Genomic DNA, 26,250 nt, shown 5'->3' with positions numbered 1-26,250 from the left:
AACTGTCAAATTCTCCATTGTGGCCAGAGGCATCCTAGAGGAGTGGCAGTACACGGATGTGTCACAGCCCTGACCTTCACTTCCTAAAACAACTATTCGGAATAACAATACCACTTCTGGGAACCTTACCAGCTCCCAGCAGACGCTGGGAATTCTTGAGACCCCGCACCTTACAGACAACAAGGGGAAGCTTAGGATGGGGGAGAACAGGCAGTCCACTGTCGCCAAGCAAACGGCCAATCAATGTCTCCAGCTCCTTCCATTTCCTTGAGGAAGAACCCTGAGGGGAAACTGCCTGGCTCTCACCCTCACTAATGACAAAAAATCCCCAACCCCTGGCCCAGAGTGATAACAGGCTGACTCCAACTGATGTGACTTATGAGGGAATGGTAGCCAAGGACAACGACCCTGACTCCAACCCACAGGTCCCGGGGAACTTCCCTTCTTTCTTCTCCTTCATACCTCCATTCTCAAGTGTTATCCCTTGCTTCTCTTTTTGCTAGACTCCTTCAAATGACCTTTAGTCCAGAACCACATTCTCCCTCAATCTATATCCCTTTCTCCAACATATATTCATAGCTCTGGCCACAGGATAGGTAAGGGATGGCTACTTTTCTGTCTTGCATTGCTTCAAACATAGCTGAAAATAGTCTGTCCATGCAGCATCCTTCCCATGCAAGACTTTCCCCTCTTAGTTAGGGTTTCTATTGCTGTGAAGAGACACCATGACCATGGCAACTCTTAGACAGGAAAACATTTGATTGGGGCGGCTTACATTTTTAGAGGTTTAGCCCATTATCATCATGGTGCAATATGGTGGCGTGCAGGCAGACATGGTGCTGAAGACAGAGCCAAGAGTCCTACATATTGACCCACAGGCAACAGGAAGTGAACTGAGACATCGGGCGGGGCTGATGACCTCAAAGCCTGCCTCCACAGTGACACACTTCCTCCAACAAGGCCACACCTACTTCAACAAAGCCACATCTCCCAAGAATGCCACTCCCTATCAGCTTATGGGGGCCAATTACATTCAAGCTACTACACCCTCTCATCCCAAAACATGGTTGTCTATTTCCTTTCCCCAATTCTGACTCCCTCTGCATTAGGCTTCAGTGAACCTATTCTCTCCCTCCAGAGCACCCTAAAAGGCACCAGTCTGATGCTCTATCCTGAGAGCTGAGAGTCAGGATTCCCCCACAGAATATATGCAAATCTAATCCAAGGATCCACAAGTATAAGGTGTATTAGTTATTTGTTGCTACCGTCAAATGGCTGATGAGAGGCAGCCATTAGAGAGAAGGCTTGTTTTGGCCCACTGTTTGAGGATATAGTCTATCATGTCAGGCAAAGCGTGGCAGTTGGAGGGTCAAGGCTGCTGCTCACATCTGGTCAGATGGGGAAGCAGAAAGGGGCTGGGAAGGGGGTCAAGGATATAGACCTCAAGGCCCACCCCCAGCAACTAACTTCTTGGGGCCCATTTCCTGGAGGTTCTCTAACCTCTGCCAGCTGGGGAGCAAGTATTCAAAGACATGAACCTGTAGGGAACATTTTATACTCAGATTACCAAAACACTAAATATAAAAGACCAGCCTAATCAACTCAATGAGCTCAGAAGACATTGCATAATGAGAAACTCATTCATTCAAAAAACCCTGGCTGAATACCTGTCATGCACCAGGCACAGGGCAGACTTAAAGGACCTTTTTGCACTTGACCTTTTACAACTGAGAGTTGGAAAGACTCTCAGAGAGCCATGGGGGTCGGGGTGGGGGGAGGACACAGGGAGAGAAGGAGAGGCAATCAGAGGCCAGCCATGCAAAGAGTCTGAAAAGAAAGGAAAGGAAGTAAATGACACCCATAATGTGCCCTGCAAAGTCACACAGGACCTTGCCATCCCTGAGAGTGTGCATCCCCACCCTGCGTAAGTCCAGACCCGCACCAGCAGGGACCCGGAACTTTGAGAGAAAGAGGAGTACCTTAGAGTATTTAACCCCAAAGAAGATCGTAAGCTCCTAGAGAAAGTCCTGGATGTTGGTGAAGACAACCACACGTGCCTGGCTGACCAAATGAGTATTGCTCAACCCTAGGAGGGTGGGAAGGCACGATCCTCCACCCCCCAGAATCCCGAGTAAGAATTGGAGGCTCATTTTCTCACGGGAACATCGCCAGGCGTGGCAGCTGAGCTCCAAGCGGGACAAACACCATCTGTAGTCTGCACAGATCTCGAGAGGCAGAGACGAGAGCAGGGATGAAAAGAGGCTGGCTCTGGGTCTGAACCCTGCCTTGAGAGTTCGTGCATCTATAAAATACGGGGAGCCACCCAAGTTCCAGTGGAGCAGCTAGCACAGCACCCAGCCTGGTATAGCTAGGACTCAGTATATGGCACCATGTTTTCAGAAAATGAAGAATATTCTGTTCCAGGCTACCAGACAAAAGAGTTCCGTCAAGTGCACCACCACTTGTTCAAACACAGAGGACCTTCTGCATTCTAGATGGTAACCTCTGTGCCTTTCCATATTTTAAATAATAGTAATAATTATATCCATGCTAGTTTAATGAAAATAGACTAACTTATCCAAAATGTAAGATCGATTATGACCAATATTTATATAGTACTTTTTTTTTCCTCCAGACAGGGTCTCACTATGTAGCCCAGGATGTCCTAGAACTTCAGATCTCTCTGAGCAATGGGATTATAGGTGTACACCACCACATCCAGCCTTATATATAACAATTTTCTTTCTCAAGAAAACTTGAAAGTGTGTCTTGCATGTTATGATCCAATCCTAGGGGAATCACAGGTAGAACATTTCCAGACTCTTTATTGAGAAAGACAATCAGAGTCTAGAGATCTCAGAGAGCCTCACTTGTCTCATAACTCTGTTGTTCTCCTGAACGGGAGCGGGGATTCTGAGAGACTCTTAGAGCTGCTTATCCTGACCCATCAGGTGAGGCTGAGCTCCAACATGCTGGATTGTTTTCCCATTCTGGAAAACCACCACCAAGAAAGGAAATTTCCAATAGGGTGGTGGTGGTGTAAGCCTTTAATCCCAGCACTCGGGAGGCAGAGGCAGGCGGATCTCTGTGAGTTCTAGGCCAGCCTGGGCTACCGAGTGAGTTCCAGGAAAGGCGCAAAGCTACACAGAGAAACCCTGTCTTGAAAATCCAAAAAGAAGAAGAAGAAGGAGGAGGAGGAGGAGGAGGAGGAGGAGGAGGAGGAGGAGGAGGAGGAGAAGGAGAAGAAGAAGAGAAAGAAAACTTCACATGATTAGCACACCCTACAAAGTCTTACGACTACCAACCTGAGCAGTGATGAACATCAGGAAAGATGAAAGGAATCCCAAAGTTCATTTGGAACAGAGAGAGGGAGGTAGGGATGGTCTAGAGGGACACTGAAAGAGACTGACTTGGCCAAAACCACTAGAAGTTGGAACAGCAGAACAGTTACAGTCATCAGCAATGGTCACAAAAAGACAACATTGTCCCCATCCAGGTGTGCTGTGGGATGTCCTTCTGTCTGCTGTGAATATGTGTTGCTCCCATTGGTTAACAAGTAAAGCTGTTTTGACCTATGGCAAGGCAGTTTAGAGGCAGGTGGGAAATCCAAGCAGAGATACAGAGAAAAGAAGGGTTAAGTTGGAGGAGACACCAGCCTAGTGACCTGTGAAGATGATCCACTACTCTCTTGACCCAGAAAATCCTACAAAATCATCCAAATCAAGAGGTTCAAATCATCGTGTTCACTTTAAGAACACCCATGAAACTGCCCAAGCCATCAAGGGTATACATATCAGAAAAGTCCACCAAGTATCTGAAAGATGTCGCTTTAAAGAAGCCGTGTGTGCCATTCTGGTGGTATAATGGTGGAGTCGGTAGGTACGCCCAGGAAAAACAGGGCTAGATACAGGGTCAGTAGCCAAAAAAGAGTGCTGAATTTTTGCTGCACATGCGTAAAAATGCAGACAGTGATGCTGAGCTTACAGGTTTAGATGTAGGCTCTCTGGTCATTAAACATACCCAGGTGAACAAAGAACCTGAGATGCCCCAACCAACTTACAGAGCTCATGGCTGGATTGGCCTGTACATGAGCTCCCCATGCCACATGGAGATGGTCCTCACTGAAAAGGAACAAATTGTTCCAAAGTCAGAAGAGAAGGTTGCGCAGAAGAAGAAGATAACCCAGAAGAAACTGAAGAAACAAAAATTTATGGCACAGGAATAAATTCAGCCTAAAATAACTGCAGATAAAAGTTAAAAAATTCACCTTCCCGTCTCAAGTCCAGATGTCTAGAGCCTGGAAATCTGCGGCCGGAGCATCAGGAATTGAAAGCCAGCCTGTGCAACCCAGCCAAGTTTGTATCATCTGGGGCCTACATGAGACTGTGATTCAACCACACTAAAACAAAGTAAAAGTCAAAATAAATTAAAAAAAAAAAAAGAGTGCCAGCAAGATGGCTCAGTGGGTTAATGCGCTTGCGCCAAACCTGCTTCCTGCCAAAGTTCAGTTCGCAGAATGTACAAGGTGGAAGAAGAGAATCAACTCCTTCAGGTTATCCTCCGATCTACACATGGGTGCCAGGGCACATGCATAAACATACACACAAAATTAATTAATTGAATCTAAATTGTAAATAAGAGAATAAGAAAAAGCGGCCATCCAGATGAGTTGCTGGGTAACAGGCACCTGCTACCGAGACTGAGTCCTGAGTTTGATCCTAGGGACCCATGCAATAGCAGAGAACTGACTCCCTGGGGTGTCTCCCAACCTCCACATGCTCGTCATGGCCTGCTCTCCACCCTATACCCCAACAGAAAGAAACCAACCCAACTTACGAACTAAAAGGTCCCTTACTAAACTTACATGGAAGGCAAGTGGGATCAGGAAACGATAGCCACTGTTCTATGAGTTTATCAAATTTATCTAGTTCATTTATCAAGCGAAAATTAAATTGAGAGGCCTCTGCGTGGCTATCAGGACGGACAAAATCTAGCTGATACCATCCAATGCTGGCAAAAAATGTAGAGCCAAAATATTCTCACTTGTTGCTGATGGTACTCTAAAATGGTACGGCCACATTGAAAGTCAGTTTCAGTATCTTGGGACAGGGGGAGTTCTATCCATGCTCTAACCATCATCCAGCAATCACTCCCCAAACGAGATGGAAAAATTACATCACACGAAAATCTAAGCAAAATAGATAAACTCCAATTCATCCAAACAATGGAATATTATTTCAGGCTAAAAAAGCATGAGCCACCAGGGCATGAAAAGGTGTGGAGGAACCATATTGTGTGAAATAAGCCAGTCTTAAAAAGCTACATAAGGCAGGATCCCAACTATGGGACATCTCAGAAAAGACAAAACTATAGAGCTGGCATCAGGGGTTGCCAAGGGTTACGTGAAAGAAAGTAACGATGAGAGAGACAACAATGGATTCTTAGGACAGGGCAACTGTTCTGTTTGATACAGAGTGGTCCATGTCTGTTGTTTTATACGTTTGTCAAAATCTACAGTAAGCACCCCAAAAGTGATCCCTAATGCATAATATATTAATAATGGACTTCAGGAGATAATGAGGTGTCTCTATCGGTTCACTAGTGGTAGTGAATGTCTCACTCTGCAATAAGTATTTTGATGGAAGGAGGGGCTGTAGGTAAGTGGAAACTAAGATACAAATGAGGACTCTATTTTCTGCCCAACCTTGCTCTCAACAAAATGAATTTTAAAATGACAAATAGGACCAGGCTGAGCAAGCCTGGTGACCTGAATTCAATACCCCAAATCCACATAAGAGTTGAATGAGAAAACCAACTTCTGAAAGTTGTTCTCTGACCCACACGTGCATGTATGCACATGCATTCACACACACACACACACACACACACACACACACACACACACACACACACACATGGAATGGGGGTGAGACCAAATAAAAATTTAAATAAAATAAATTAAATAAAATAAAATAATTTATTGCATCCCACATCCGCACATGATTACCATTCTAGTTCATAATTTTGCTTTTCTATCCAACTATCTTCTCACACTGAAACTGAATAAAAGCTGAGGGTTTAAACATGTATTTTTTAAGGAATTCTTCAAATTTGGGTCATTTCATAATTTCAGCACTATTTTCTAAGTCTGTGACCTTTACAAGATATTGCAATACTTGGAGGCCACATCAAAAGTAACATGCAGCCAGACGGTGGTGGCACACGCCTTTAATCCCAACACTAGGGAGGCAGAGGCAGGCGGATCTCTGTGAGTTCGAGGCCAGCCTGGGCTACAGCGTGAGACCAGGACAGGCACCAAAGCTACACGGAGAAACCCTGTCTCAAAAAAAACAAAACCAAAAAAAGGTAACATGTAAATGCTAAGAGAGAGCGGATGCTACATGCATGAGAAAATATTAAAGAGGCAGAGCCAGTGAGGCCACTCAATGGCCAAAGGTGCCTACTGCCAAACCTGAAGACCGAAATTCAATTCCCAAAGACACACACATGGTATAAGGAGAGAACCAACACCAGTAGGTTGACCTCTGACCTCCCCCACACGCCAAGGAACACATATCCCTATGTACACAACAAACAAATAATTTAAGTTATTTTCAAATTCAGAATAAAATAAAGAACCATAGCCATTATTGTAATAACTGATTATTTAAATATGCGACACACAGACACACAGATACACACACACACACACACACACACACACACACACACACACACACAGACATGCACCCCCTCATTTTCTGCTTAAAGAGGAACAGACATTTTTAAAGGACCTAATTTTTCTTCAGCACTCTGGCAAAGCATTTGTGTATTAAATTATTTTGCAGAAAGAAAAAAAGCAAGACATACCTAAAAAAAAAAAAACAAAAACACAGCGGTAGAGAGATGGCTCTGTGGTTAGGCCCACTGGCTGCTCTTTCCAAGGACCCAGGTTCAATTCCCAGCACCCACACTGTAGTTCACAACTGTGAGCACTGCACACACAATCCACAGGCACTCTACAACATGGTGTACATACATACATGCAGGCAAAAACACCCACGCTCATAAAATAAAATAAAAAACTTAAAGACACATTCAGGAGGGAACTAGTCTATTTCATAGAAGGAAAATCGCAATTCCTTCAGCTCTTTCTACAAAGCATGTCCTGGTCTTAAAAACTAGGCCATTCCTTTCCTAAAAACACATCTAATAAAAGGATGTGTCATTGCAGAAACAGCTGGGCTGTTTCCAAACATCTGATGTGTTCCTCCAGAACCTTCCAGGATTGAGCCAGCGTGATCCCATGCAACAGCCCCACAGGGACACCTGTCCCTTCTTCATTGCCTTGTTCCCTCTCGGTCTGAACTATCCCGATCTTGACAGGGAAGGGTTCTCTCTGCCCGTGTCTGCCATGCTCTGGGCAAATGCTAGCTCTTCAGTCTGAACCTATTTGAGAAATGAGTAATGGCATCACTGTCTTAATTTCTTCCTATCTTTCTCCTCATCCTTTGCCTTGGACGCATTTCATTCCAGGATATACAAATTACATGGGACCTCCGAGCTTCCATGTGTATCAGTCAGCTGGGTACCTGCAAAAGTGAGGCCCCTCGGATCTACCTCCTTAGGGGTTCTGATTGGTAGGCCTGGTGGCAGGGATCCAAAATCTGTATCTGGTATATATATGGTATATATATATGTATGTATCCCATATGGGGTTCTGATCCAGGGAATCTGGGTACCACATCTTCATAAACACAGCTTTGAAGCATATGGAGGCGGATGCTTTAAGCACCTCCCATATAAAGGAATGATTAAGAGAGCTACCAATACAGAAAGGAACACAACCACCATTCACAGACGTTATTTGCCGAGTAGCAAATGGTTCCTTTGGTCTCAGTGAGCACACATTATAAAATTTGCTTAACATGCATGGCTACGCCTGCTCAAATTCAACATCCTCCTGGAACTGAGAAAACTAGCCCATCCCACTGGGCTTTATACTAGGCAGACTCATCCTTAGGCAGAAATGAGGGAAAGTGAGGGAAACACAAGGATCTAATCCCTGAGGTCTGAGCCTAAAGGAGCCTATTTCCTGGTCTCCCTCCATCTACCACTAATGACCATAGGAGGAAGGCCAGATCTTGAATGGTGGGAAGAGTCGAGTAGTCCCTGGTTACCAGGCTCTATGAAGCCCAGCAGAAGATCTCTGAAAACCGATGGCTGGGCCCCGCCCCACCACTTCTGATTCTAACATAGGTATATTAGGGCTGAGAAATTAATATTATTTCCTCTTCTTTCTTCATCTTCCTCTTCCCCCTCCCCTTCCTCTTCCTCCTCCTCCTCCTCTTCTTCTTTGCAGGGCAGCAGGTAGAAATAAGATGTGGAAAGGGAACACAGGACCCCTTGCAAGCTAAACACAGGAACATCTCCCCCCCACACACACACAGAATTGTGAATCCCCACCACTGTTGATGGTGATATTTAAATTGTTTTGTTTTGTTTGTTGCTGCTGTTGTTAATGTTTATGGGGGTGGGGAGTTGCATGTGGAACATAGTGCCCATGGAAGCCAGAAGATGGCATTAGATTCCCCTGGAACTGGAGGTACAGGCAGTTAGTTGTGATCTGTCCAGCTTGGGTGTTGGGAACCAAATTCAGGTCAGGTCCTCTGCAAGAGCAGGACACATCCTTGACCTTTGAGCCATCTCTCCAACCTCTGTTACTTACTTACTTTGAGACTAAATCTTACTGCATCCCCCAAGCTAGCCAGAAACACACTATCTAGCCAGACGGTTCTCCAGCCGGCAATCCTCCTCACACCAGGATTGGAAGTGTACCTTACCACGCAAGGTAAGAGAATTCACAGCTCTACAAACTCCTCAGGCCAGCTGCTGCCACTGGCCCAAGGTCTACACTCAGAAGGGCGAGGCTAACGGCTTACGACCCGCATTCAAGCAAGCTGTATCAAAGAAAGGAATGAAGAAAACGTTCCCATGCAAAGAGCCTCTAACACTGAAAACTGCTGCAAGGGGAAAGCCTGCTCCAATTCACATTCTCTGGTAAGAAAAAGGACTGTTCAATGACATAATCCCAGGATCCGTTGATTTAAATGAATTTCATCTGGTTTTCCACTCAGAAACAAATGCCGCTCGCAGTGCTTATTAACCACGGACCCTCACTGAGGGTCCATTGTACGCGCAGCGCTGCGGGGCAGCCCAACTTCCTAATGGATAAAGAAGTCAGACCAAACACAGTGACTGCCTGTAATTTACTTATCGTCTGCATTATTTCACTTCCAATTACTATGAAATCGTGGACTAACTTAACCTTTCCACTGTCACAAGAAGGAGGGAAGCAGGGGTCCCCTGAGAGAAGGACTGTCTTTGCATTTCACTTTGAGAATAAAGCAAATCGCCAGGGGTGGTGGGGGATTAAGTGAAGAGGTAGAAATGTTTGCTTCTTTTCAAACCGGAGGTGTCCCAGAATCAGGAAGCTCACTGTGTAACACAAAGACTGAACAGAAGTTCTTCAATCTTTGAAAACCTAAGGACACTGGGTGGGTCTTATGTATCTTTTTTTTTTTTTCCAGAGCTGAGGATGGAACCCAGACCCTTGCGCTTGCTAGGCAAGCGCTCTATCACTAAGCTAAATCCCCAACCCCAGGTCTTATGTATCTTATTTTTCAAGACAAATATTACTGAGACAATGTAGAAAGGAATATTCACAGAATCTCCATAGAAGACTTATCAATGGCACCGTAATCTCTATATATTGCTCTGGCATACAGGGTAGTCATGGATCTCACTTTATTCGCTCTTTACCACAAAATAAAGCTCAAGCCAGTTTGCAGAATGACCTACAACTATATTCCAGAACTGTTAGCTCACTGTTACCAGTATTACATTTTCTTGAGTTTCCGGGGCTCATCAAAGCCAAATGATTTATCACTGATGTTTAAAAATTTGACTTAAAAAAAAAACCTACCATATGACAATCCCTGCTATTTGACTTAAAAAAAAAAAAAAGATAAAATAGATTTGAATTCTCTTGTTGTGTATTGCAGTAACTCTCTCTGACAATCGCTTAACAGCCCAGGCTGCTCCACTCCAGCATCCTGTCATTATCATTTTCTTGGCCTAAAACGTTCCTCTCCAAGACCTTGTCTTATCATACAAGTATAATGAGTCACTACCCTAGAGAGCCCTCCCCTAACTGCCCCACCCCCATCCCTCTAGACTATTACCCATCTGGGTTCTGCTACACGGGCCTGGTAAAGTGCACCCATTGAAGCCATGCATTCACTCACTCATTCCACAGAAACTTACATTTACAGGTACAGAGGCGGATGGCTGTGGGAAGGCATCTACCCACCCTGAGCTCATACTCTAGGACGGAGGGCCGAACACACAAGGGGTTGCCACGCAGCATCAAATGTGTGGAGAGAGGAAAAGTGTGTGTGGTTGACACTCCCAACAGGGACTTGAATGAGGTTTGGGAAGGGGTGTTTCTGCCCCTGTTGGAATGTTGGGAAGATGTCTAAGGATTCACTTGATTGGCAGAGGCCAAAGTCTCCCCAATGTTGCGTCCCCAGAGCCAATGACTGGGCAAGGTGACACCGTGTGCGGCGGTCCATTTCAAAGGCTTCTGAAACACACTTCTGAAGATGTGGATTTCAACCATCCATTTGCCGCAGTGTATAAATGACACACGTGTGGCACACAGACAAAAGGACGGAGATATCCTTTTACTAAAAACAGCACATGGAAATTCATGAAGAACTGGAAGTCATCTTGGAACTGCTGGGCCATATTACAAGAAATACAGCATTCCTCTGTCTACAAAGACTTAACAATTGTTCCGTTTTCCCTATTCCTTTTTAAAGTCATACTTTCCTCTGGTGTCTCTACCTCTTCTGCCTTATGCAAGAGGATTCCCTCTTGAGTCATTTCCAAACTCCTCTGAAGTTTTCTCTCTGGCCTCTTGCTTCTCCGTTTGTAAATAGCAAGGAACCACGGGGCTGCAGGAGAGTTGACCTCACCTACTTCGGATGACAACATCTCCCTGCACTCCATCACCCCACGCACCGGCCAAACGCATCTTTTATCTGGCCCAGCAGAACCGAGAGCATATACTTAAAAACCAACCCATCCATCTTCTCATTTACAAAACACAACATTTCACAAACTGTTTACCGACAGCCCTGCCAACAATATTACTCAAACGCAGTGGAGGGAAAAAAGCCACAGGGAATAGTATAGTTGGCCAAGAGCAGTATTTGGGGATCTAAAATTACAGGGGAAAATCATACCACATTCATTTTACTTAGTCCCAAATCTCTATCAGATGATGTTGAGCAGAAAGATTCTAAAATTGGCAGGGAGAAAGGAAAAGTCATCTTAAAGGTTGGGCTATGCCAGGATGGCCTTACAGAGAGAAGGAAGGGGGGTAACTGAATAAGGTGTGTGCCCTTGAATAGCCGGCCGGCATTAGCAGCAGCATCTGGTGGGCCAGGATAAGCACGCACAGAAAAGCAAAGAAAATGGAGGTGATTGTCAAAAAGATGAGAATCAACCAAGAGAGGAGAAAGCCGGACACCACAGGGTGTTCCGGGGACTGTGTCTAACCCACCAAGTTACACTTGCCAGTCAATGTAATTCTATGCAACTCCATTAGCACTGGTACTATGGCAACCCAAGGAGCCTGAGCACATAAAAAAGTAACAGAGCAAACCACACTTCCCGCCCGGGAGCTCCGCACTGATCAAGCAACAGAGCAACAGACATGCCCAGCCAAATGCAGAGCCAAGCAAAGGAAAAATCCCAAAGGGTGAGTGAGCAGTGGAATTTTTTTTTTTTCTTCACCAAAAACCTAAGTAGTGTGTGAGCTCCAGGAAGAAACCAGGAGGGGGCAGTCCTGAGCAAACCAGAGCCACTGAGAGCCATTGACGTCAAATCAGTGAAGCAGGGGCCCTAGTCTCCAGGAGCTTTTCATGCATTCGCTCACACACCGCAGCAGGCCTCAGAAGGATCGTCAGACTATTCTATCTATTTGGCCAAACAGAGTTAACCTGCCTTGCTCAGATTCCCAGAGGTTTATCCGAGTCACGCCGTGGGGAAGCAAAAAGGTCAAGATCCGAGCCCTGAACTCCAATTCCAAAGACAGAACTGAGCCCCACAGCTCTCATTCAGGCAGATCCAATGAAGGCAAGCTATAAGAGGAAGAGAAAGAACCCGACCAGCACGGTGAGGCTGGGAAGGGAGAGAAAGCACCCAGGAACATCGCTGTCTTATAGCCACATGTTCTGTACATGCTCCCAGTATATGGAATGTTAGCTACCTACCTGAAGGGCTCCATCCATAATAAATAGTACAGCAAATTTACAGGCAAAGGAAAACACATTCCTCAAATATGGCTCCTATGTATTTTTCCACAAGTTCCCAAACGATAACCAGTTGGTGTGACACCAACAAATTATGTTTTATTCTCTCTGAACTAAAAGAGCAGGAGTTATTATTAGTAAAACATGCACTAGAGAAAAATAAGACCATAGCCTCTCCCTCCCCTGTAAATCATTACGGTTAATCGCCACATCAGGGGGCTTTTAGAAGCATAACACTAACGGACAGCCGTTAGATATATTACTTCCTGGCTTTGTGTGTTTAAACTGTTTTATAATTCAAAATAGAAGGTTTGGGGCTGGAGAGAGGGCCCAGCAGTTAAGAGCGAGTGCCTGCCTACTACTCTTGCCAAAGACCCAGGTCCAGACCTCAGCAGACATGGAGCACCACACAACCACCTGTAACTCCAGTCCCAAGGTATCTGATGCCCTCTTCTGACCTCCACAGACTCCTGCCTTCAAGGTGTACACATAAATTCATGAAGGCACACGCATGCGCGCACACACACATAAAATCGTTAATAAACAAATAAATAAATCTTTTTTAAAAATTGGGTGTTTAATAGAAAACGCACATGCATACATGCCCTCCTAAGAGTTAAAGTGCTTAAAACTTAAAACTAAAATAAAATGTGAAAAATCTTCGGGGCCAATGGAATAGCTAGGCTGGTAAAGTCATGTTCCAAAAAGTCTGACGGCCTGAGTTCAATCCCCAGAACCCACATGGTGGAAAGAGAGAGCCACGTTGACCTCTGACCTCCATACCTGCACCATGGAGCACGCACGTACACACACACACACACACACACACACACACACACACACACACACAGAGACAGAGAGAGACAGAGAGAGAGACAGACAGACAGAGACCGAGAGTGAGACAAATACAAAAATTTTAAAAAGCTTTTAATCATCTAGACACTATTAAAAATGTTTCCAGATTTCAAAATATTGCAAAACCATACACATTCAACAAAGATGGAACTAAATATATTTTTTAAAGATGGAAAAGAGTGCACACAACTATGCTTAAAACTGAGCTAATCCAAGCTAAGGGTTCCTGCCTTAGATTTTTTTTTTCCTCTCTCTCTAATTTGTTAAGTGTGGCCCCTGGCCTTTCATCGCCCACACCCAGTGTCAAACCAGCCTCTGGGGATTAGCTCCCTTCTGGATCATCGTCTCCAAGTGTGAACTATGTCACACTTCGGGGCACTTATTGGCACTCCCACATCTCTGATTTTTATAACAATAGCTCCCGCAGAGAACTTTCTAGATAATCATGTTTGAGAATCACTCATCTAGACCTCTGTGAAACAGGCCAGAGAAAAATGGCCAGAGGCGTAAACAAATCACCTACAACGATTGCCTTGTCTCTTGTAACACGCCTGGGAGCTGTGGGGAAAGGAGCCAAGCTAAATCTATAGTCAAGGGCTGCTTGGCATGAGAGCGATGAAGTCCTCAAACACTGGAAGGAAACCTCCAAATGCCCAGCGGGGAACCCACCTCTGAATAGCTCACATCTCCTGCCCCTGTGCGCGGGCACTCATGAGCTTAAATTGTGGTCCTCTCCCCCAACCCAAAAAGAGATCAATTGACACCCTAACTCCTGGTACCTCAGACTGTGAGTTGATTTGAAGGGAGGATCTTCGCTGGGAGTAGTCCCGATTCTGAGTGGTGGGACTCTTCTATGAAGTGGGAATTTGGACGCAATGAAAGTCATAAACAGAACGAGGCCGTGTGTAGACAACACAAAGGAGAAATCGTGACATGCAATGAGAGGTCCTTCGAAGGAGCCAGCCCTGGACGCCCTTGGTCTGCAGCTTCTGGCCACCCAAACTGTGAGACGATAAGTTTCTGTGGCTCTCGGGCATCTAGTTTGGGGTGTGCGGTTTTGTTACAGTGGAGCATTGCTAACTAACATCGTTTGGAAAACCAGGGAGCCAATTTAGGCAGGAAAGCGCTGATTGCCATGGCAACGAGGTAACGGATCATGCCTGCTGCCTCAATAAACCCCACAGTTTCTTTAATAAATAAAATTTATAATATCTATAAATGATAAAAGTATGAACTACATAATAAAATTTATGAAATAAAAATAATAAATAAATTCACAGAGTGTGACGATTTAAAAAAAAAAAAAAAAAGCCCTGTGACATCTGAGGTCTCACAAAAATTTAGCTTCACCATGCCTGCTCCTTGTCTGACCCGATAGGGTCAAGGGTTAAGAGGGTTGACACAGCCCTCAAGCCCGCCGTTACCCTGGCTCCTTCCTTGCTAGAACTTGGAAGGAAATGTGCATTTTAAGAAAATGTCATCCATATACTGGAATGAATTTGAGTGTGTCTGGAAGAGTCTCAACAATGGATGAAAAGCCAGTAATAGCCAAGCCCTGTGGCTGCCAAAGGTCTTGTCGCCGGACTAGGAAGCTTCAGTCTTGTAGATGTGACCAGGAGCGGGTGCCGCCTGCGGCCGGGGCTGGAGGAGTGCTTCACTCCGAAGGCTTAAGCACTACCACCACACAGAATTTATGGTTCCTAAATGTTTGTTTTAACTCGTGTTGAGAACACATATTTGACCCGGTGTGAACTTGACCCCGGGGTCCCTCTCCCTTCTCGTCAATGTCTGTGCCACATTGACGAGATTTTCCAGTCGAGCCTCCCACCCCAGCTCCCAGGACTGGGGTCAGGGCTGAGGACACAGACGGAACAGCCGCCCCAGCAGCTGCTACGGTAAACTTTGCGGCAGATGGATCGGCAAAGCAGCTGTCAATGGCCATGGCAGGCCTATGAAAAATGTGTGATCGTCATGGGCCCCTCTCTCAGGCCGGGCTAGTGAGCTGAGCCAAAAGGGGACAGGAGACAGCCTGAGGGTGTCCTCATAGTCACCTACCCTCCACAAGCTGCACCCTCTTGAATGATGCCATGGACGGCAGCCTCTCTGACCCTGAGGGTACAAATATCGGGATCTCCTCTGCGTGGAACTTAGCGAGCATTTCTAGGGTTGGTTTTCACGTTTTTTTTCCCCCACCTCCTGCACCACCACCCCCCCCCCCCAGCAGTATGGGCTGAACGCCAATGGAAAAGCAATGGAATATCGATTTTCTGTTCCTTCCTAAGGAGAGAACAAGTCATTGGATGTGCCATGAGTTCCATGAGTAAAACCAGACTCCGCACTCCCTACAGCTGGCTGCATTTCTCCCCTATTCATAGAACCTGGCACATGGTAAAAACTAAACAGATATCCGCTAAATAAATAAAAGAACCATGCGTGCGTTTACAAAGGGCCTGCGCCGTGCCAGGCACCCGCTCGGAGTCCTGTCTGCCCTCGCTTCTCTTCTGCCTCACCCTGCCAGCCCGGCTTCGCTCTCCTTCACCTTTATTCTTTCGTGTTTTCTGTTCCCACATTCAGTCTCCTCATTAGCTCGGCACCCCCTGGCAGAGTTTGTCCCTGAGCCACATTAACTCTGGAAAAACATAAAGGGACAAAAAAAAAAAAAAAAGACAGAAAGAGACAGTGATGGGGTAGTTTAGACAAAGGGAAGAAATGGAAAAATGAGGAGGGGGAAGATGGCACACATCCGGGGCTTAATGTTTCCACTCCGAGGACAGTCCCCTAAGCCCCAAAACCCTTCTGTGAATGTTGTCATTGGAGAGAGAACACATGCGATATCATCTCTTGATCACTACTAACAGTCCCCAATATTAAAAGCTCGAAAGACATATCCCATGCTATGATTACAACTCCCAGAAACACCAACACAGGCAGACAGACAGACAGACTGTGTCTGTGGGGGGGGGGGGGGGGGGGGGGGGGGGGAGGGGGAGAAGCATTAATGTGCAGTTTGGCATCTCCGCACAGGGACTGGGTGGCTGGAGCGCCAGGACCACCACGGTGCCTGCACAGAGGCATTCTTTGCCCCGTGTGGGTCTGCTGCCTGCGTGTTTCTCATCTCTGGTTTGCAATTTAAGGTTCACTAAATCTTCCGTCTGTCTCCAGAAGCATTTGCCCATGGAACATTTAAATTAAGTTCCAATCAACTCAAAGCGATCCAAGCTGGCCCAAAGGAATGCATTATTTTCTTCACGGGATTAATCAAACAATGGAGACCACAAACACATTCAATAGCCTGTGCAGAGATTCTTTTGATGCAGTTGACATAACCTATGCGAACCCTTTAAATTATCCTTAAAATATGATAACTATTAAATACCGTGGGTTATACATTGCTATCTACCCATACACTTTGCCATGTTGACACATTGCTGGTTTTGTATTCCTGTATAATGGACTACATTCATGCACAGTTGTCAATACTGAGAGAGAGGGAACCACACATCAATTTATTTTGTCGTCTGAATATCATTGCTACTTAGTGAAGTAGTTATACTGATAAAAACTGGTGACGGGATGCTTTCTATCAATTCCCATCCGTTTTACAAATACTTTAAAGTACTGTCCCCCAAGCAGCAGGCTTTAACACAAAGAGAACTAGAGACATGTATTTAATGTTTCATAGGGTGTGTGTGTGTGTGTGTGTGTGTGTGTGTGTGTGTGTGTGCGTGTGCGTGTGCGTGTGTGTGTGTATGTACAAGTTCACATGTGTGTGGGCTTGGGTAAGTGTGAGTTTGCACTCGTGTGTGTGAGTGCATGTAGAAGCCAGAGGTAGATGTCTTCCTCAATTGTTTTCCACTGTTTGTCTGTTTGTTGAGATAGTGACTTTCTTGAGCCCAGAGCTCACCAATTTGTCTAGACAGGCAAGCCAACAAAACTCCAAACATCTACCTGTTGCCACCTCCCCAGAGCTGGGTACAGGCTCCTAGCACCATGGCCAGCTTGAAGTCAAAATAAGTCATTCAAAGGTACAAAACAACCCAATAACTGTAAAGGAAGACAGATTGGGCATCTCAAGCCCGAAATCCCAAATCTGAAACTTTCTAGTACCAACCAGACACCACAAGTGGAAAATTCCATACCTGACTTCCTGGAAACAGTTCAGTCAAAATGCAAGCACACTAAAAAATATTGTGTAAAATTACCTTCAGGTTATATATAAAAGATATATACAAATGAACTTCATGTTTGAATGTGGGTCCCATCCTCAACATATCTCATTATATATAAACACATAATCAAATAAAATCAAAGTCCCAAACACTTGTTTGGCCCAAAACATAATGGATACACACTGTAGTAGAAAAAAAAATCATCCACATTACTTTAAAAAAAATAATGCATACACAGGGAAAGAAGAAAGTTGTGTAATTTATAAATGAGAGTTTACTTGACTTGATCCAAAACTAAACCCTAAGAGTCTCTGGCTTCAGAGTAGATTTCACACCCATTCCTTTTCACCTTGACACCTTCAACAATCCAACAGGGGGAGCCTGGTTCCAGTTTAGTCATTTCTGTAGAAGAAAGTGTAGCCTCAGAGAGACCAGGTGAATTCCTCAAAGCCACGTAGCTGGTGGAGGCTTCAGCATGTGAACATGGGTCTTCGAAACCCAAGGCCTTTCTGACATCATGCTGCTAATCCGTGGATACAAGCGAGCGGTACCAATGTTAACTCTGGTAGTCCTGTCTAAAGACAATGGTTCCCTCATCTTTCAGGACACACCTGAAATAAGACTCCCATTAAAAACACCGATCTCTGGACTCGAGAGATGACTCAGTAGTTAAGAGCACTTGATGCTCTTCCAGAGGACCCGGGTTCACCCACATTGGGCTACTTACAACTAACTACCTCATGACCCAAGGGATCTGACACCCTCTCCTGGATTCCATGGGCACTGAACTTCGTGTGTGTGTGTGTGTGTGTGTGTGTGTGTGTGTGTGTGTGTGTGTGTGTACACATATATATTGCTACAAAATAAAAAATAAGCACATAAATAAAAAAAAGCTTTTAAAAAAAACCACTCATATCATAAATGCTATGCTTTGAATGGTGTACTCAACTGCCCAGGCTCTGTTGTGATTTGAGTTTCTAGCACTGGTCAGAAAAGCTCCAGAAAAGAAACTGGTGCTCAACTGTCTAGATTCAGTGTTATCTACAGCTTCCTCCTCAAAGCCAGAGGTATATGTCCCAGGTATCAGGAGATGAGCACAGTACAGCCACTTCCTCAGCTCCAACCACAACGATGCAGCCCTAACTCTCTCAACCAACAAGTGGCCAGTGACCCCTCTTTCTGGAGCTGCAGGGAGCAAAGCCAGCTACACACAGGCAGACACATGTTCTTGCCTCCCTGGCCTGGAGAAGCAGGAAATCATGATTCAACTGTTCACTATCCAGACAGTCCCTTTCTAGGACTTCTTGGGTACCCTGGGCCCCCAGAAAGGGGGAAATCTCTGGGGTTGTCTCCTTTTCAGAAAAGGCACTCTGCCACTTGCCCAAAAAAAAATCTTAGTGAAACAGCACGTTTGTATGTGTGTGGGGTTAGTGTTTGTGTGAGAGGACATGTGCACCAGTACATGTGCATGTGTGTGCTGTGCATGTAGAGACAACAGGTCAATCTTGAATGTCATTCTTCAGAAGCCCTCCACCTTGTGTTTTTGAGACAGGGTCTCTCATTGGCCTGGAACTCATCAATTAGGCCAGGCTGACCAGCCACCGAGCTCCAGGGATCCACTGTCTTTGTCTCTGGCTTTTTTAGGCAGGTTCTAGGAATTAGACTCGGGTCCTTATGCATGCATAGCAAATACTTCATCAAGTAAGCTACCTCCCCAGCGCCTGCCCTGTGTGTAGCTGGCTTCACACAGCAATACCTTGCTGCTGTGGTGCTGTCACAGAAGGTTACCCACCATGTTACAGGCCAAACCTGTCATAGCAGCTTTGAGGCAGATGCAGTTACTAGAAGTAATCCTAACACAGGATTGCTGCCACATCTGTCAATTCTGTCAAGTGTAATCTAAAAGGTTAAGAACAGAAAAAATGGAACCAGGTAGTGATGGCACACATCTTTAATCCCAGCACTCGGGAGGCAGAACAGGCAGATCTCTGTGAGTTCAAGACCAGCCTGGTCTAAATACATACATACATACATATATATATATATATATGTATGTATGTATGTATTAACTTACAATGCCTACAGACCAAAGCATTTCTGATCTAGCAGCTGGAGTTCGACCCTCAGGAGGTCTGCTATGTCAGTCATTACTCTTTGATCAAATCCTAAAACACAGACATGGGTCCTCTTCATCCACTTAAAATCCCTCTGTTTACCTCATGAACTAAAGGCATTTTTTAACAGATAAGGTCACCAGAGTGATGGCATCAAGTCTTTACTCACCCATCAGTATTATAAAACCCAAACAAATGCACAAGGCACATTGCTGGGTTTTATTCATAAAGTATACGTCACTAGCCGCTGAAATTTTGGGCCACTCCAGTTCACACAATAATAGCTCATACTCTACAAAGAGAACATCTAGTAAGGCTTACTTTGGGGGCTAGTGGTGAAGAGTACTGGCTGCTCTTGCAGAGGGCCAGCGTTCAGGTCCCAGCACTGACATGATGGTTAACAACCATCTGTAACTCTAGTTCTGGAGGATCTGACACCCTCTTCTGGCCTCTCTACATGTACTAGGCACATACATAGTACACAGACATACGTGCAGGTAAAACACTCACACACACACAAAATTTTAAAAAGTAATAATAAAAATTTTAATGCTTGCTTGTTCTGGAATGGAGGTAAAATTTTTTTATTCTCAGCTAACTTGTCGAGGGGGCCTCGATATACATTTAGCTTAATCTTTAACTTCATTATGTTCATAAGGAATATTCTTCAGTGTTCTCATATATATATATATATATATATATTATTAATAAAACTATACCATTAAGCATGTATATTAACTGGAAGAAACCCCAAGTGCAGAAAGATTCTGGAAAAGAACTGGACCCCCCGAGGATGGAGGATGCGGGCAACTCTTCTCAGAAAGCTTTATACACTTATCATGTTGGGCCTGGTTAGATCAGGTCTGTAATTCTAGAAATGGGGGAGAGGGGGCTGTGTGTATTGATGCACAATGTATTAATAGCTCATTGACAGAGAGCTTGCTCAGCACCTGGGTAGCCTTAAAACTTAATCCCCAGTACTGTGACTCTCCTTGCCTTATTCCAGGAAAGGATCTCTCCTTTCCATCCCTCTTCTCCCACCATGGTAAAGGATGCTTCTTATTTGTTGGAGCCATGTTTAAAATAATCGTATTGGTTCTGGCACACAGTCTACCCTCAAATGGGGTTTTTTTTCCTCTAGCACCTGACTCAAATGAGACAGTTGAGTGCCGAGGAGTCTTGGCTAACATAATGCTGGTGGACCCGCATAACCCAGTCCTTCCTTGAGGGTTATGCAGGCTGCAGGTGAACTGTGTTTCAGATTTCGAATCCCCGGGGGCAGCGCCTGCTTCTTCAAGAGGCCCCCTGTAGAACCTCCCCCACCCCACCCTGACACACACACACACCTGGCCCATTGTGCAAGGCCGCTGTGAGTACCGTAACTTACGTTTGGTGCATCTCTGAGAGCCGGGAGCCTTACTCCAGCCATGGCAGCACTGCCCTCCACAGACATTGATCCTGAAACAAAACCAGACCCCTGAGTCCAACGACGCTCACTTCCCAAGAATTCCCGCTTTCAGAGCGTTCCTGAAAAGCCAATCTCTTGCTTCCACATTCCTCTGGATTAGAGAGAGCCCTATGCACTCAGGATGCCCAACCCAAAGTTGCCCAAGTGAAAGGGTAAGGGGACCATTCACCTGCCAAAGGGCGGAGAATAAAAATCCAAACTAATGGTTGTCTTAACCCCCAAATTAAAACAGAGTCAAATGTAGTCTGTATATTCTCTGGGCCCACTTTGCTTCAGAGAGAAGCATCCTCTCCTCCCACCCCCACCCCCAACACACACACACACAAAGTGAGATCACTCCTAGGGGATCCAGCCTTGCGGGGGGGGGGGGTTGCGGGGGGAGCCAAATGTCCAAATTAAGACGCCCCCACCCCAACTTGTGATTAATGGAGAGAAAGCAGTGCCGTGGGGATACTTAACCAGCACTGAATAACAAACCTTCCAAGCCCCACTGCTCTACAAACCGCAACCCCTACCACCGTAGGACAGCCGACCCCCACAGGTGCCAGAAAACCCAGGTCTACAATTGCCAGGATGCCCAAGGAGAGCTGGGTCTTTAAAGCCAACTTTCACTCCCAATCCCTTTTTCATTAGGTAAACCAAAATAAAAAAAACCGAGTTGCAAGAAGTTTAATTGATGCCTTGGGATTAAGCTCTAGTGACTTCATGTTTACGCCCATGGTCTAGGAGCAGAAGGGTTTGTGCACAGGAGGTTACGCCCCGGGGAAGAAATAAATGCCTTTTGTGTTTCCCCCGCAGCTCCGTAACAATGCACTCGGAGTTAAACGCCAGTAAAAGTGAGCGGGCTTCCCCCGCGCTCGCCCCTTCCCGCAGCGCCCCCGGTGGGGAGGAGACGGTCCCTCGAGCCCCGGCGGGTCCCCGCGCGGGAGGCGGGCAGAGCGTGGGCTTACCCTTGCAGCTGCTGCTTCTGCTGAACCTGCAGCCTGGAGCCCCCGGCGCTCTGGGTGTCCTGGGGCACTTTGGAGCGCACGACTTGCCTGCCATGTTTGGCGAAGCGGGTGACCGCGGGCTGAGCACCGGCCTTAGAGTGGAGCTGCCGGCCGGGAGCCCCCGGACGCGCGGGCTCGGGTGGCAGCGGTGATCGCAGCCCCGGCAGGGCCGCGCCGCCAGGCTGGCTGGTGCGCCGGGTCCGCTCGGCTGGGGGCCCGGCCAAGGAGCGGCTGGAGGTGGCCGATGAGCTGCGGCTGTACCTGGCGTCCAGCGCGACGTTGAAGGTCCGTGGGGGCCCAGCCAGAGGCAAGGCTCCGGCCGCCAGCCCCGGGCCCGGGCGCACCACGTACGTGATCCTCCGCACCCGGCCGTGAGCAGACCACGCTAGCAGCCCTGCCCAGAGCAGGAGTCCCCACCTGAGCCAGGCTCCCGCCATCGCGGCCAGTCTCCGGCCGCGCGGCTCGACCTGCCCCGGCGCGCTCGCTCGCTCGGTATCCCCCCCCCCCCCCCCCGAGGACTCCGCGGAGAGCTGGGACGCGGCGGGGTGGAGGCCGACTGGGTGGCCGCAGGGGAGGGAGCTTTGCGGGCGGCTGAGCGGCAGCGGACCCCAGCCGGGAGCGGTGGCGAGCAGGGGGCGGGAGTTGGGGTGGGGAGTAGGGGAGGGGCGCGGGCTGCGCAAGGTGAGGGTCCCCTGGCTCAGCCGGGGTGTCGCGGGGTGCAGCCGGGGTACCACGGGCGCCAACCCGCGAGGGTGGGAGAGGACGATCGTGAGCGCTGGACGCTCGGAGGCAGCCCCGGCTGCAAAGTCTTTTAAAAGTTTCTTCTCCCCGGTGGAGCCGTGTGTCAGATCTGAACAGCCAATCTGCGACAGACGTGACGTCAGGCAGCAAATCCTAATTGGGGAAAGCTTGAGATGAGCCGGGAGAACGAGCCACCACCCTCCGCATCCAGAGATTGGGGCTGTGGGTCGGGTGGACTGAGGTCCCTGCTCCCCGAGTCCTCGGTTCCCAGTCCCAGGAGAAGACAAAGGGCTCAGAACGGTACCGGAACAGCCTTTTTTTCTAGCAGCCCTATAGATTCAGGCTATGCAATTGGAAACTCAGGCACTTTCTTACCCGAGTTTGCTCGTATATTGTCAACAGGAGTTGGATTAAAACACTAGGTCGGGCCCCAGAAAAGCCTATCCGAAGTAGGCTGAGCTGTCCTTTGGAAAGTGATTAGTCCTATTAGACCTAAGGATAACTCCGGGTGACTTGGTGGTACCCTACTTCTGGAATTGGAGGGTCGAAAATGCATGGCGGGCAGCAGGGGGCGCCCTGTAAATGAAGAAAACCCGCAGAGACCGCCCAGGCGGTGGTCCTTGTAGAGTGGAGCATTTTGTATTCCTAAAGAGTGTGTGTGTGTGTGTGTGTGTGTGTGTGTGTGTGTGTGTGTTGGAGGGAGGGGGTGAAAGAGAGTTTTGGAGAAAACCAGGAAATGACATCTTTACTGCTAACATTTGAAATAAAACAATGTTATCAACAGAATGCATGCTGTTATTACATGCCTGAAATCGAAAGTCCATGATAATAACTGTATATCTAAAAAAAAAAAAAAAAGGTCTGGAGAAATAGCTTGGTGGTTTCGGTGGTTAAGAGCACTGACTGCTCTTTCAGAAGACCTGGATTAGATTCCCGGCACCCACATATTGGCTCACAACTATCTGTAACTCCAGATCCAGGGGTTTGATGCCCTCTTCTGACCTCCAGGTGCCCATACACATATGCAGACAAAACAGTGAAAATACACATTTAAAAAAAGACAAATTTTTAAAAACATAAACTAATAAGGGTCTTTCTCCAGACTTTGGTTTTCTCTCCTGTTAATAAGTTTGATTGCCTTTGTTTGCTAGATTTCCATAGAAGTGGTAGCGAGCGAGAATGATTTAAGAAATATTGATGATAAAAAAAAAAGATCATTTCAAGTTGAGGAAGCAATCTCTGATCTACTTTTCTCTGTACATTGCAGAAATACTGGTGAGTGTTTGATCGGAGAAGCCTGGGCCTCCAGCTGCCCGAACACTCCCTTTCTTCAAGAGCAGCGTCTTAGAATCACTGTCATCCAAGAAATACACCGGGGCCCCAGCCTAAAATGATTACCAATTACTACAGGGCACAGGCACTTCACCTCTACTCTCAGAAATCCTGCTTCCTCAACACACACCAACTGGGTGAAAAGTCCCTTCCCACCCTAACAGCTTGTCCCTCTGTACAAGATAATTCCAATTCAGCCTCAGAGCCAGGTCAAAATGAACCATAATGAGGGGGAGAGCCAAGACACTGTCTCACGTCTGCATCTTTGGGTTCTGTATGAATTATAAGACAAGGGAACAAATGTCTGTCAAGGGTCTGCTGAGCAAAAGGCATACAGATATACAGACAGCATCCTTGTATCTATCTGGAGCTACAAAGTATCCCAAGGCACAAAGCCTTTGTGTTAAGGAAACCTATCTGGCTGGGGAAACAAGAGCTAAATAAAGCCTTTAAGAAGATAAACAACTGAATTAAGTAACACTTAGAGAAAAGTAACAGAATTTGTTACTCACAAGCCAGGATTTGATCTCCACGATCCTACGTCATAGTATAGCCGATAATTCTTTGTCATCTTGTGGACAATTCACAAGAGAAAAAAAAAAAACATTTCCTAGCTACAGTTCAAGCCTGCCCATGAAGATTTTGTGTGTCCTGTAGGGATTTTTCTAAGCAGCTAGTTGCAGCGGACAGGGAGTGGGGAAGGAAGCGTGAGGCAAGGCTGAGAACATTTTGATGAAGGAGGCCATGGGGTGGGAAGTGAGGAAGAGACCTGACAAGGGAAGAATGACCCAGGACAGCATCACCAACAAGAAGTCTTTACTAGTCTTCAGTAATGGATGGGACCATTGGTCTCCCAGGACCAAGAGGGATAGATGACCTAGGTCAATGCCGCATCCAGGACAGGAGAAGCAGCTGTCTGCAGAAGTCACAGCTGGAAGCAGACCCTCCAGACCTAGCCTTGCTACTTTACTTTGAGCAAGTCACCCCACCTGTCTGGATGTCAGTCTCTAGATAATCGGGGGGGTCTGCTTGCAATCACTGTATTTGCAATGAAACTGACTTTTACTCTGCTCTGCGGCTCCACAGAGAAGTGTTTCCTGTGGAAATAGCTCAGGAGGTAAGAGTACCTGTTGTGCAACCCCAAGGACCTGAGTTCAAATCCCCAGCACCCACACAAAAGCAGAACATGGTCACAGGAGCTTGTAAGCCCAGCACTGTATGGGGTGGGGGAAGGAAATGAAGGATGCTGGGACTTGCCAGCCATCAGCCTGGCTCAAGGTTAGGTGAGAGACCCTGTCTCAAGGGAATAAGGCAGAAATGATAACACAGGACACCCAATGTCCTCCTCTGGCCTCTGAACAAACATAAAGGCAAGCATGTACACACACACACACACACACACACACACACACACACACACCATAACCATGCCCACCCCAAAAAGAAAGAAAGAAAAAATTACAAATGTCTTCTACCATTGAAAATATACAATGCAATCTTTCTTTCTCTTGACAGCAGTGGGGGGGGGGCAGCATTTCTGATGCATCTTCAGCCAATTTATAACCTCCCACATGAGTAATCTCTAGTGGGAATGTTCACTCCATCCCTAGGAGCCCATACACATGCTGGAACATATGCGTGTCTACACCACCATGAATATACAAGCATGTGCACGAGCAAGCAGCCCTACTTGGGGGCTGCTGGCAGATACCATTGGAGCCACAGTCTTCCACAAGTCTCTTGTTATTTACATGACTAGCAAGACAATCCTTGGGAATTGCACTGTGTCCCTCACGTAATATCACACGAGATGGTCGCTCATCTCAAACACTGAACTCACTATTAATCCTGAAAGTGAAAGCCCAGTTTCTGTCAGGAATTGAGATCGGCCTTTGCCAAGTCTCAACCCAGCTTAGTGCCACAGACCCTGGCCCCAAACCCCACCAGGGTCCAAGGCCCATTTATATTGGCAGTACACAACTTCCTTGTTCGAAAACCAAGTTTTTAAAGATCTCATAAAACTTCTTGGACTTCAGATGGTTTTTCGAAAACAATACTCAGATGAGCTAAGTGTAAATGAATCAGAAAAGAAGATCGTGTTTCCCATTAAAACCCGTGGGTTTGAAGATTAGGGAAGAAAGAGAGGCCGGCACATGCCAAAGATTTCAAAGCACTTTGAGACCATTAGTCAAACACAGCACG

General features: G+C 46.5%; 1 protein-coding gene, 1 long non-coding RNA gene and 1 pseudogene across 6 annotated transcripts in view; 2 read left to right on the top strand and 1 right to left on the bottom strand.

Moving 5' to 3' along the window:
• Positions 1-22,481, bottom strand: part of Ltbp1 (latent transforming growth factor beta binding protein 1) — a 396,032-nt gene extending 373,551 nt beyond the window's left edge. For 4 of the 5 annotated variants that reach the window (XM_052746278.1, XM_052746279.1, XM_052746281.1 and 1 more), the window contains exons 1-2: positions 21,937-22,481; positions 20,906-20,976 (exon numbers count right to left, since the gene is read on the bottom strand). In XM_052746278.1, coding sequence (XP_052602238.1) covers positions 20,906-20,976; positions 21,937-22,412 — 547 coding nt within the window. In that variant the 5' untranslated portion in view covers positions 22,413-22,481. Of the gene's footprint in view, positions 1-20,905; positions 20,977-21,936 lie in introns of those variants that run through there. The other variant, XM_052746282.1, reaches the window with a different exon arrangement.
• LOC128115518 (60S ribosomal protein L17-like) lies at positions 3,673-4,225 on the top strand (annotated as a pseudogene).
• Positions 22,482-22,504: 23 nt separating the features above from the next.
• On the top strand, positions 22,505-24,667 carry LOC128115519 (uncharacterized). The gene is made up of 2 exons (XR_008220189.1): positions 22,505-23,016; positions 23,984-24,667. It is a non-coding gene; the product is annotated as an uncharacterized LOC128115519 (long non-coding RNA).
• Positions 24,668-26,250: the final 1,583 nt, after the last annotated feature.

The sequence above is a fragment of the Peromyscus californicus genome, unplaced genomic scaffold (genome assembly GCF_007827085.1).
Source record: "Peromyscus californicus insignis strain IS unplaced genomic scaffold, ASM782708v3 Scaffold_1__1_contigs__length_55948999, whole genome shotgun sequence".
NCBI lineage: Eukaryota > Metazoa > Chordata > Mammalia > Rodentia > Cricetidae > Peromyscus > Peromyscus californicus.
Note: the sequence above shows the minus strand (reverse complement) of the source record. Positions and strands in the feature narration are given on the sequence as shown.